At 42.1% G+C, this 13,184-nt stretch overlaps 1 protein-coding gene across 2 annotated transcripts in view; it reads left to right on the top strand.

The window, feature by feature from the left end:
• Positions 1-13,184, top strand: part of LOC124281129 (enterin neuropeptides-like) — a 102,991-nt gene that overhangs the window by 48,080 nt on the left and 41,727 nt on the right. For both annotated transcript variants that reach the window (XM_046717148.1, XM_046717147.1), the window contains exon 2: positions 6,929-7,107. In XM_046717148.1, coding sequence (XP_046573104.1) covers positions 6,929-7,107 — 179 coding nt within the window. The remainder of the gene's footprint in view (positions 1-6,928; positions 7,108-13,184) is intronic.

Genomic DNA, 13,184 nt, shown 5'->3' with positions numbered 1-13,184 from the left:
GACGAGATTCAATTTTGGCAAAAGCCGCTTGCCAAAGGTGAGGCCACATGTGTTAAACGTGCTTCGTTGTGGGGTACTGAAAGAAGAATATGGTGTACGGATATTTGGTAGCCTATTTATATCAATCGTTCTAAATAGAAAACAAAATATGTAACTCAACAAAGAGTAATCTTATGATATAGATGTATTTGCGTGGGTCGGTTTATCCATAATTGTTTGAAAGTTTCATTTGGCATATCAACGTGTGCATGTTTTACCTTTAAGAGAACGGTGTTCTCTTTGTGAGAGATTCGCAGTCGTCATTTGCAAATGAATTACTTCGGTTATTTTTCAGATAGTCGGTTTATATCGGTATGACATTTGTACCAGCATCTGTAATTAATTTTATCAACTCCATCATACATAGGTTCGAGAAATTGAAAAAAACCCATTAATGCAATATACATTTACTGACGTAGATTATGGTTGTGGTTGATGCTCAAAACGAACAACAAATACCACTCAATGTGCCAAGGTGGAATATAACCCACACACATTTTATCTACTGAAAAAATATACTCACTTTTCTTTACGTATCATACGGAGCGTATACTGTCAGAAATCAGATGTTTTTTATCCATACCTTCGCTTCCAAAGAGGTTATAATGTAACGGTATCTCTTCATGCCATCCTTGAGATTTCTGTAAGCTGCTTAACGGTATATTTACGAGCAGGAATCTCAGCCATTATCACGGAATCAAACGCCAACCTCTTTTTTTTCTTAACTTTGCAATCTTGTGATTGGAAATGACAGAATACGGTGTGTTTGTGTTTTTAACCCGGCTCGAATAAACTCCCTCCTATATTGTTGTCTCGCCCACTACTTGAAGCCATCTAAGCCCAAGAGTGAGTGATATGTCACTAAAACCGTTGTGAAAAGTGTTTTAGTTGCAGTTCCATAGGAGAATGGATGGGGAAAGATGAGTCGGGGTGGGTAGCCTCGTGGTTAAAGCGTTCGCTCGTCACGCCTCAGAAGGGGCAATGTCTGAAGCCATTTTAGTAAACGCTGCGTAACAAAATGGGTGACCTTTACCCCCAGGCCTCTTTAAGCCTTATGAGAGTTATGTCCATTATAGATTGTCATTCTTTAGATAGTAAGTTCGAACCCCAGATTCGCCTTGAAAATGATTCTTTGTAATCACTTTGGACTGTCCTTGTGCAAGCTAACACATCGTGTAATAACAGAATTATTGTTCAAAAGGTGTACAACCAAACTCACTCACTCACTCACCAAAATTTGTCACAGCGCTTACCATACATCACACCCAAGATCCGGGTTCGAATCCTATGTTTTAAATCCATTTCTAGTATTTCCTCAACGTCCAGTCACTTACTTACGTTCGTCATGCTTGAAGCCCATGGTTCGATTCCTCACATGGGTACAATTTGTATAGCCCATTTCTGATGTCCCTAGTCTTGAAATCGATGGAAAACTGCTTTGGATAAAACATTTTCGCTTTCTCATCACCTGATTGTATAATTGAATGTAATAAAGAGAGCATATTTTTCTTTAATGTGCTCTTGGGTATCTGCGGCGATGACGTAACCAATGGTTAAAGATTAACCATTACCCACCTGTATGCAATGTGGGAACCCCATTTGTGGTGTTCCTAACAGCAATATCTTGCTAAAAGTGGCGTAAAACCATATTCATTTGTGGTACCTAGGATTCAAACAAACACCTTGAATTTCCAATGTTTACAGAAGCTACAGCAGTTGTGGCGTTAGGAGTGAATGGTGAGTGAGTGAATTTAGTTTTACGCCGCACTCAGCAATATTCCAACTATATGGCGGCGGTCTGTAGATAATCGAGTCTGGACCAGACAATCCAGTGATCAACAGCATGAGCATCGATCTGCGCGATTGGGAACCGATGACATGTGTCAACCACGTCATCGAACCTGACCACCCGATCCCAACAATTGGACAACCCTTGCTCTCTTCAAATCACAAACCTATATCTAGTAGGAAAATGAAGGATCATAAGTCTCGACTGGAATATTTCCACTTTCTATTTCTGTGCTAATCCTGTTAAAAAACCTTATCGTCTCAAACGTTTATTGTGACCTTGACCTTGGAGACGCCCTTAGGCGACGCTTTTAAACAGATGAAACGGCCCTAACATACCACGACCTTCGGGTTTAGCTGTTTTATCTTCATAAACAAAGATGGCACCATGGGTTAATCCCCATCGTGTAATCATCACATGCACTCACTTAGCTACTAGTCACGTGACTTTTCGCGGAGAGCAAAATCTCGTTGATCTGCTAAACACCAACTCGGATTTCACAAACGAAACACTGCATTGCACGTCTTGACTGCGCGGATCAATGGATCATGTACGATAGCCAACGGCCTTCACATGATCCAGAAGAATGCGTAAATACGGATGTTACGAAAGTGCAATGCAACTGTCTATGAATCTTTTCCAACTGTCACGTGGGCCGCGGTTCAATCTCGAGGGCGAAGCAGATGTACTGAAGACCTCTGATGGCTTGATAATTACCTCCGCTCCAGCCGAAGATACTAATCCTCCTTTTCAGACATCTGATAGCAACTCTATTTACGGGGATGTTTCTCCGCATTGGTATCATCTTAATCGTAGTGCAATGGCTACTCTGAAAGTGCATTGGGGTTCTCACGCGTTAATAGAAAATTAAGATACTTTGTCGACTGATATATAATCTACTTTATCGCAATATTCAGCCTGTGTTTGTTGTGGGTGGGTGTGGCGGCTGTATTGCAAACTCACCGTAATGTGGTGAATAATAAGCCTATGGATAAAAGTGCATCTGTAATCTCATTAAAGATCACGGTAAGATCCAAGTTTGCATTTTGCAACTTTTGTAAACTTTATCCGACCAATGAAATGTCTCAGAAGTCGAAGTTAACCAATCAGCAGTCTTAACAAAGGGGCATTCTGGAATGTCGAACAGATGGTCTTGATTGTATTGCAGTACTACCAACGTATGTAATGTCTGGCGAGTGAGTGAGTGAGTATGGTTTTACGGCGCTTTTAGCAATATTCCAGCAATATCATGGCGGGGGACACCAAACATGGGCTTGACACATTGTACCCATGTGGGGAATCGAACCAAAGTCTTCGGCGTGACGAGCGAACGCTTTAACCACTAGGCTACCCCACCGCCCCGCAAAGTCTGGGCCTAGATTTTCGAAGCTCTTCTAGTGTTAAGATGGTCGTAAGTGCTATACATTAACATTAAATTATCTTAGCGCTAAGAGAGTTTCGAAAATCTAGACACTGCACTTTATCGGTCTCAGTCGTACAGCTGGTAACTGTCGTTCGGAATACCTCGTATTTACCTTTACAAGGCTGCATGCTAAGACAACACATTCCAACTGTCACTTTCCTGTTTGTTAGCGACGCTCTGACTGGTCGATGAAATGTCGTTCGGGCGTGATTCGAAATGGGACGTCCTCATTTCTTTAGCGCCAGTGAGACCTGACGTTTAATGCGATTGAGTACATATGTAACGTCAGTTTTGGGAGGTCACGTCGTGAACAATGAAATCAGTGGGCGTGTGTCAGACAAAACAGATAAGATGAAGATGGTGCGGAATACAGATGGATTCGTCTATATCTCAATGTAACATTTGTGCATTTAGCCATTTGATATGGTGAGTGAGTGACGGCGTGTCAGCTTAATGTGGGAGGAAAGCCCGGAGTAACACAGGTCTCAGACAATTTCCATGATCACAGTATGGTACTGACAAACCTCGAAACATAATCAGGGCGAACCGGGATTTGGAGCCATGACCAGGATTCTGCAATGCCCAAGGGGCGCAACTCTGCAACGAAAATTGCGGCACCGTAGACGACAGGACCCCCTAATGGAAATGGTTGGAAAACTGTTAGATGCAGTTCAAAACCCAAATTCACTCACTCACTCTAACGTATAACACCCTAAAAACATTTTGAAACCAAATCCTTTACTATAACAACTACGGATGTAAATCGCAGGTTAGGGGGCAATGCGTGAAAGAAGAACACGTACATGTGTGTGCTTGATGGACGAATGCGTTAAGCAATAGAGAACCCCTTATCCCCGTTATGAAAGCATATGAGCACCCGCTCTTTAAGCCTATCTGTGACTCGTGTACAATGACTGTCCACAATGCCGTGTTTATTTTCAGCATCTGATCTGTCCTGTAAACAAACCACCAGACTGAATAACGACTGATGTAGGTATTGTATTGTTCAAGAACCAACTAATCACTGCTTCAGGGACATTTTATCCCAAATTGCCGAGCCGGATAAGCTGACAATGCCATTTATCGGTTTCATTATCGTCTCAGGCAAGTTTATTCTGCGCAGGCGTACAAGAACAGATAGGTATTAAAGGCGAAAACTGCAAATTCTTCTATGAAAAGTCTGAGGTGGAGCCTATTTCTGGAACATTCTGTTCAACTCCAAATGAGATGTGCTCATGTTACACGTTTGTAGCACCTGTAACGTGATCGGTGGGAAATAAATATGTCTAACGCGATTGAACGACATTTCAGAGGAGACACGCAGCAGTTTGTAGTCTAATGTCCGTGCTTGTTGGTCAAGAAGTAGGCGGTCAGTGTTTGGACAAGATGCCTGCATCTCGTGCTGCTCGCTTGACCGGTCACAATTGGTTTAGGGAAACGGTAGCCGTAATAAAGTTTGAGTTTCTTTATTAGTTTATTCCGAAACATTTGGCCCATAATAGAATATACTCCGCGTGAATGCAATCACATCCAGAGGCCTATCTAATAACCAGAGACGCTATGATTCGAAACAGGCACGTTTAATATTTGTCGGATGAGGGGCTGTTTTGGACTTCCGGTTCTTTTCAGCCGGAAATCGGCTGTAATAAAACTGGACGTGTCGTGCAGTAATCCCTACGGTGTATTTTTCAACCCGAAGGCAGTTCCGTCACAAACGGAAGTTTCGTAAAGGGGGCGGTCGGTTCAATGATGTTCACGATCTATATTTGTAATTAATGCCGTTTGTGAAGCTCCGTAAATATACGTAATGCTTGCCATCATTAATTCATTAACTACGACCTCCACTAAAGCCGTAAGTTAACCAGACAGTGATGTTGGTTCTGAGTGGTCCGACTATCTCTGTGTGTAGTGGATTGAGCATTAACCCGGAAGTGATTCGATCCTTGACCACAATATTCCAAAAAGCGTTGAAATAGTTTAAACTGGAACTCCGAATTAATGGCATAAAACAAGGAATGGCCTGTTCATAGTCTCGGTAGAGTGAGTTTTACGCCGTCTTTAGCAATAATCCAGCAATATCACGGTGGGGGACACCAGAAATGGGCTTCCCACATTGTACCCATGTGGGGAATCGAACCCAGGTCTTCGGCGTGACGGGCGAACGCTTTAGCCTCAAGGCTACCCCACCGACCTAGTCCCGGTAGACATTTCTCGACTACAGTTTCCGCACAGCATCGGTTCAGATCACATTAATGATTAAAGTGAAGACTTTATTCGCAAATTTCCACATTTGTGAAAATGACAAAAGATACAGAAGTACTAACTCTGTCCAATCTTTCCGCGCTATCTGAAACGATTGCATCTCATTGTCGACATTATTTACTTAGAGTCCGCAAGAAAACGTAAAATGCAGTCTTAATAGTTTTGTTTGTTGGAAGAAAAATGTTTGATGAACAATGACATTTGTATATTTTTATCACCTTACTGCAGTTATATCTTTACGTTTCTCTGCAAAATCGACTTCTTAACACGGACGTTATCCCATCCGGATGCTGAGCGTCGCACTGAAAATGGTCAAAGGAGCGAGCTAATGCATTTATCGTTAATCCCCCCAGTTTAATTTGTGACTGCCACTGCAGATTTATCGACCTGTCTTTGTGTAGGAACACTAACACATCGCTTTACGATAACATGTTTAGTATCTGAATGACGAAGGATAAATTGTGCAGCTGATTCAGCTGACAAAGCCATGATAAAGTGATCACCAGTTTGATAATGATCCCATGATATATAATCTTCACAGGCTAAAATTTAATAGTGAATTCACAAAACGCCCAGACTAATTGTATGTGCTGAATCCACAACACACACAACACACACACACACACACACACACCAAAACATAAATAAATTAAAAAAATAAAAATATGATGAATCAATGGTCAGTTATATACCAACTAAATGCAGTTTCCTTAACACATGGTACTTCAGATGAGAGATGAATCCATGCTAGAATGCTCAATATCTAAATGATGAATCCATGACAATATGTTTCACCAGCTAAATGACGAGTCAATGATAACGTATTCACCAGGTAAATGGTGAGGTGAGGTGAGGTGAAAGTGGGTTTAACGTCGTGCTTGCCAGGTAAATGGTATATTATAAGCAAACAAAACTGACCTCGTTCAATCCGACATTCTTAATAATACGACCACAATGCAATGCTATAATCTGTAACGCATTTCATATTGATCTCGGGGCATTTCAATACCAGGTCTTGCCAAAGCAATGTTGTGCGTGTAACTAAAGCAATGTTGTGCGTGTAACTAAAGCAATAGTGTGTGTGTAATCTCTGAATCATACCCGAAACACCTTTCTAGAAAAAATCGGACACTCTCAATAAATCAATCTGCTAGTCATTCCTGTTGATACTGAACACGGTCATTGGTGAAATGGCCTTATGAGAAAAAAATATTGAATCGATGAACTGTATTACTTCGGATGATTATGAAAATAACCTGTTAATCTCAACATCGACATATTGGTTCAATCAAAGATACGAACAAGCACGAAATGGACGCACGCCTTAAGGAAAGGTTATCTTTCTTACATCCGATGTAGGTGTCAGTTATGTCAGTTATGATTTCTTTAGTACAATATGGTTTTATTCCTTTCAGGACTCGCCACTACCTAACTGCCCTAGTCCGCGCACCGTGTGTTCGTCTGTCGAAACTAACCCCACTCCGGACGATGGCAGGGGAACCCACATTGTGTTTCCTGTGTGTGCGTGCGCAGGTTCAACTTCCTGTCCTACAAAACCTAACAACTCCACGTTGCAGATGACAGAGAGTCTGTGGTAAGTAATTACACCTAGAGAAGACCCGGGCTAGAATTGATCTTCAGCAACCCATGCTTGTCGTAAGAGGCAACTAACGGGATCAGGTGGTCAGGCTCGCTGACTTGGTTGATACATGTCATCGTATTCCAATTGCGTAGATCGGTGCTCATGCCATATAACTGAGTGCGGCGTAAAACAACAAAGGAAAGCCAACAAACCCAGAGGTGAGGTACTAACTACTTAACATCCGGATGGTGATGGAGACGTGGCGTTTGTCGCCGTCAGAGAATAATTACTTTTCAAACATTCTCAGGCCACCCATCCGCAACATTAAATGATCATCCCTTTGTGAAGGCTGAATGCACATTTTCGGCCTTGTCTGAAATTTTGAAACAATTTTAGGCCGATTCTACAGCCATAAACGAGTGTCAAGGGGTAGATTTGCATGTTCACCGATATACCCCCGTCAGCACGATATCCCCAGTCACATTTTGGTACCAATTGACTCCCAATCCCAACTCTGTTTTTGGGACTAGAACCGCAATCCCTGTTGTAGGTGCAGTGAAACCCCTTTAAAGTAACAGATAATGAAATCTCGTGCGGAAAGGTCAATATGTCGGATTTAGGATCGAGGTTTAGCTTTACATCCGTAGACCTGTATACTGATTTCCGGAAACGATTGTCCAGAACAGAAGTATCTATACTAAAAAGCGCTTTTCATTAATTGTGATGGAAATGTTGGTAACAACACATCTCGAAACAGAGGACCTCTCTATTCATTCAGCGTCAACCAATCGAAAGAGAAGAAACCGCAAAACCAATACCTACCACCGGGTAATATTTTAGCTTTATTCCTCTGTAGCAGAGCAATGGTGTATGTCTCAAGGCTTCTTGTGTTTAGTACACCGCATATAACAGTCACTATTAGGAACGAATCATCACGATGTAGCAGTTTTGTGACACCTGTCCAAGGAGAACGTGTATTGGTGGATGTTTTTCAGTGCTTGCCAGGACTTCGTGAACACCTGACGTCATCTTTCAGATGAACCATTGACTAGCATTTGACCACAGGCCCTCGTGTCTTCGTGAGAATTAAAGATTAAAATACAAAATAGAAAAAACAATCAGATTGTACTGTGAAGCAGTACAATAAAATTGTACTGTGTTTTTAAATCTTGAATCCTCGCAAAGACACGAGAACCTGTGTTCATGATGTAACCGATACGGCAATATATGCTCATTTGTTCGCGAACACCTGTTTGACAGTAACATATTATACATGTTCATGATAGAGTGGGAATCGAATCTTCTTTTGGCAGAGCTTTCGTGTGACTGTGGAAAATGTGGATTATATTTATTTGATGTTTATTGGTGATTGTAACGGGCTCAGGCCATTACGCGTGACCCACACGTTTGAGATCTTCAGTGGCGCTGCCCAAGGGACATCCCCACCCCACCAACCTACGCAGAAATATTGACTGACACATTACTTGTTACTGGAACAGGAGACCATGGTCTTAATTACAGCTCTGTACATGTGTGTGTGAGTGAGTGTGTGTCTCTCTCTCTCTCTCTCTCTCTCTCTCTCTCTCTCTCTCTCTCTCTCTCTCTCTCTCTGTGGACCCATATTGGACCCCTGGTGAGAAAAAGTGATGCGTCTACGTGACAATCTCTCTCTCTCTCTCTCTCTCTCTGTGTGTGTGTGTGTGTGTGTGTGTGTGTGTGTGTGTGTGTGTGTGTGTTTGTGTGACGGAAATACATTTAAACAGATTTTTTAACCCTAAACACTCACCACAATCCACTCCCTACGATCGTCCAATACGGACATTATATTCAGTCGTTTATTATGTCAAGGGGCGTAGCTACCATTACGCCCGCCCCCGGGCTTACACATGATTATTTCTAAAAAGGCTGGGCAAGCCCTCAATACTATCTAAATATAAAGCCTAGCGACCTATCGTGCATACACGAAAACAATTAGCTTGCTACACGCCTGATGTCATATTCATAGACATAGTACACTGTCTAACCAAAGACAGCAAACGCCAGTGTTTCCTGGCACTAGACACGAAATGATGCATCGATGGTGACATATTTCACGTGGGTATTGAAGTTGTGTTTTGGACCATTTGTTTGCAGCGTTTCGACAACCATTTTGAGTAACGTAGCGTTTTTGTCAAATCCCATAATCGTGTGTATACTTTCTTTCGCTCTTCAGTTTATTTGGATTCGCTGTGGCATCATAAACGTTCTCAAATATTTTCGCCAACTTTCAGGCGCGAATGTCTGGCCTTTCTTTACCGAAGGACATAAACCACCAAGACCTCTTGCACCACGATAGCCTGTGATTACACAGTAACTGAAAGCCCTGGTTGAACAAATGTTTCCGCAGTGCTTAAGACAACAATTGCAAACCGCCCGACTACCCTAACTTTCTCCGCCGCCTCACTTCCACGAAGGTTTTTTTTAAAACCTTTCTTCCTTTCGGGCCCTAGCGGTCTCTCTCAATTGAGACAACTGTTGAGAAATCTTCGCGTAATCGACTTGGTGGCCAGCATTGTCTCCCGGGGGGAACTACAGAGATTTGAGTTGAGGGCTTTGATCAAATTACGGTGTCGCCGGACCCGCAATAACACGTAAATTGCTGGAGAGTCAACAGATAGCCAAATACGCTGTTGTTATCGAGGCATATAACATCGGTTCCTCTTGGTATTTTAGGAGGAGTGAAATGAGTTAGGAGAATGAAGCAACGCCGGCCTTATTGCATTATGAGGAACCGTAATTTCTGGCTGACATAAGAAGATGTATACTGTTTACCCAACGACTGATTTGTATTCTAGTCCCAAGCTGATAAGCCCTAGATGGACACTCGTCTTTGACATGTTGTTGCCTCAGTGATCACTATCGGCGACGTCTGGACGCTGAGGCGACGTTGCGTAGGCTTCAACGATCGTGCGTCTTCTAATGAATTCCGCAAACATGTCGTTTTTTAGCAAAATAATCGCCATAAAAATGACAATGTAGAAAGTTAGTAGGGTTGTGGCATTCGGTTCGGGAATTGCCGCGATGCTCAGGGTTTGACATTAGTATTGTAGCTTTGAACATAATTTGCAACATAAGTAGGATGTTTAAAATACTTACGTTAAGTTTTCAGCATGTTAGCTTCTCCTATCTACAAAATAATTCCACTTCAGACTACAGCACTGTCGTCTTCGATAACACTGTAGATGGATTAAAGGATGTCAGTTTTTAATTGTTATGAAAAATGACAGCCGGACAAGCACGAATCCTCCGCGAGAAATGACGTCCCGGCAACATTGCCACCAATCAAATGAATTGAGTTAGGCATTTATTTTTTTATTAAAACCCTTGTCCTAATAATCACTCGAAATCTCTGTAGAATTATTTCCTTTCAAGTCGTGTCGTATGCAAATTGAATATGGTGTGATGTGACAGTTGTTCAATCAGCACATGTGTATGGCGTTCGAAGGACAAGGTCAAGGTCATATGTCGTTCATGCGGTTCAGAGGTTACAATTGCAGTAAGACAAAACCAAGAAAATTAGGAATGTTTTGCTGAAACGAAATATGTCCAAAATGTTTTACATGCAGTTGGAGGTGGCGTTAGAAATGCGTCACATCCTTTTCATGTACTAGAAGAAAATGGATATCTTCGTGGAATCAATTCTGATTGATATAACAAGATAGAAAGGGGGAGATCGGTGTTTGAAATTCCAGCGGGACAATTTGTTGAACAGATCTTATATCGTAGTAATAGCTTTAGATAAATCCTTCAAACGCAACTCTTCTGGAATACCACGATCAGTCGCAGGATTATGAGTAACAGAGACCACCCCGACATGATTATCCCACTGTCGAATTGCCTACACTGTCAATATGACATTTCCCGAACGTTTTACTTCACAAGACCGTTTTATAAGATTATAAGACGAACGACTAACCATCGTGTGTTCATAAAAGACGTCTCGATCCCCAGACGTTTCTATTGCTTGATTACACAATTTTAGGTACCATTTGTTTGTTGTTCAACTCAGGAATCTGCAATATTCCCGTTATATTTAGGCTGGTTATGTCTGGTTACAAACTGAAAAACATATTAATGAATAAAGATTCCTTAACCAGTGTCTTTGATGGACGGTAGTAGTAGCTGTTGCAGTGGTTGTGGTGTTGGTGGTAGTGGTTGGGACGATGTTGGGTTTGGTGTAGTAGTTGTTGCTGTAGTAGCAGTGGAAGTTGTAGATGTAGTGGAATCAGTATTAGTTGTAATAGTAGAAGTAGTGGCGATGATAACGGTGGTGGTGGTAGCAGTTGTAGTGTTGTAGTAGTGGTGGCGGTGGTGGGTTGATAGTGGTAGCAGTAGTGGTGATATCAGTGGTGCCGGTAGTAGTATTGGTGGTGGGGGTCATGGTAGTAGTAGTAGTGGTGATGATGGGTAGTAGTAGTGGGGGTGATGGTGGTAGTAGTAGTGGGGGTGATGGTGGTAGTAGTAGTGGGGGTGATGGTAGTAGTAGTAGTGGGGGGTGTAGGTGGTAGTTGTTGTAGTAGTGGTGGTGGGGTGATGGTAGTAGCAGTAGTGGGGTGAGGATGGTAGTAGTAGTAGTAGTTTTAGTGTTGTAGGAGTGGTGGTGGGGTGATGGTAGTAGTAGTAGTGGGGGTGATGGTAGTAGTAGTAGTGGGGGTGATGGTAGTAGTAGCAGTAGTGTTGTAGTAGTGGTGGTGGGGGTGATGAAAGTGGTAGTAGTAGTGGGTGGTGTATGTGATGGTAGTAGTAGTAGTGGGGTGATGGTAGTAGTAGTAGTAGTAGTGTTGTAGTAGTGGTTAGTAGTATTGTAGTAGTGGTGGTGATGATATAGCAGTAGTGTTGTAGTAGTGGTGGCGGGGGTGGTGAGTAGTAGTAGTACTTGTAGTATCGTAGTAGTGGTGGTGATAGTAGTAGTGGTAGTAGTAGTAGTAGTAGTAGTAGTAGTAGTAGTACTTGTAGTATTTTAGTAATGGCAGTGGGGTTGCTGGTGGTAGTAGTAGTGGTGGTGATATCAGTGGTAGGAGTAGTAGTAGTTTTAGTGTTGTAGTAGTGGTGAGGAGGGGGGGGCTGATAGTGGTAGTGGCAGTAGTAGTAGTAGTAGTAGTAGCTGTAGTAGTAGCGATGATAGCGGTGGTGGCACTGGAAACTGAAGTAATAGTGATCGTTTTAATAGAATTTCCTTGACATCTTTCATATTTTTTATTGCGCTAAATAGACACATCTGGTGGACCTTTATCTCGGAATGTTCTTTGCTTGGCCTCCTTCTGGTCTGAACAGCCCATCCGCCAACTGGACCACGAATTACAGTTTCACACAGAATTTGATTATTCTTATAGGACATTGCGTTCCCTCGCCAACTCACCAAACATACGTCCAAATTATCCCTAAAGGAAAGAGAATTTGGGTTTAATCCTCCTTCCAACAGTAATTCAATTCTAGACTGGCGTGGGAGATAAGTTCAAAGTCACGCAAGTCGTTGATGCAGCCCACGTGTACACATACAGACGGAGAATCATTGCACGGACGAAAGCGTTGTGATTCTTGATAATGCCAGCTTCATAGCAGACGTAGGCATTTTTTAAAAAATGTGAGTTCGTGGGTTTGGTGTGACTTTGTTTTCAACAATATTGAATTTATATTCCGGATTGTTGGCTTGGTGTGGGAGGAAGGCCTGGGTGATGCTGGTCTTAGAGTTTAAATACTTTGGTAAAACCCACGTGAACGGGTCTGCTGCTGCCTAACTTAAAAAACGTAATCGGGCGATCCGGATCCGAACATACACTCATGGGATTCTGTGACGTCAAGGGACGCAACTCTGTATAGATAATTGCGGCGACAATCCTTCAATAAAGCTAACGAATGAATAAATTCATAACAATATCAGACCTGTATGCGATGTAAAACTCAAAAGAATTGCACGCCACTGATTCAAAGTGAACGAAGAGACACGGTGTGGTTTTAAACTTAACACTAACTTTTAGTTTTGTTATATTAACAATAATATTCAGACTGAAATAGATTGGGAAAACGTCATCCATTTTTTTTCTCCATCT

The sequence above is a fragment of the Haliotis rubra genome, unplaced genomic scaffold, assembly GCF_003918875.1.
Source record: "Haliotis rubra isolate DU_JTF1 unplaced genomic scaffold, ASM391887v1 Scf28, whole genome shotgun sequence".
In the NCBI taxonomy this organism is placed as follows: Eukaryota; Metazoa; Mollusca; class Gastropoda; order Lepetellida; family Haliotidae; genus Haliotis; species Haliotis rubra.
The sequence above is the reverse complement of the archived record's forward strand: the minus strand, read 5'-3'. Positions and strand labels throughout refer to the sequence as shown.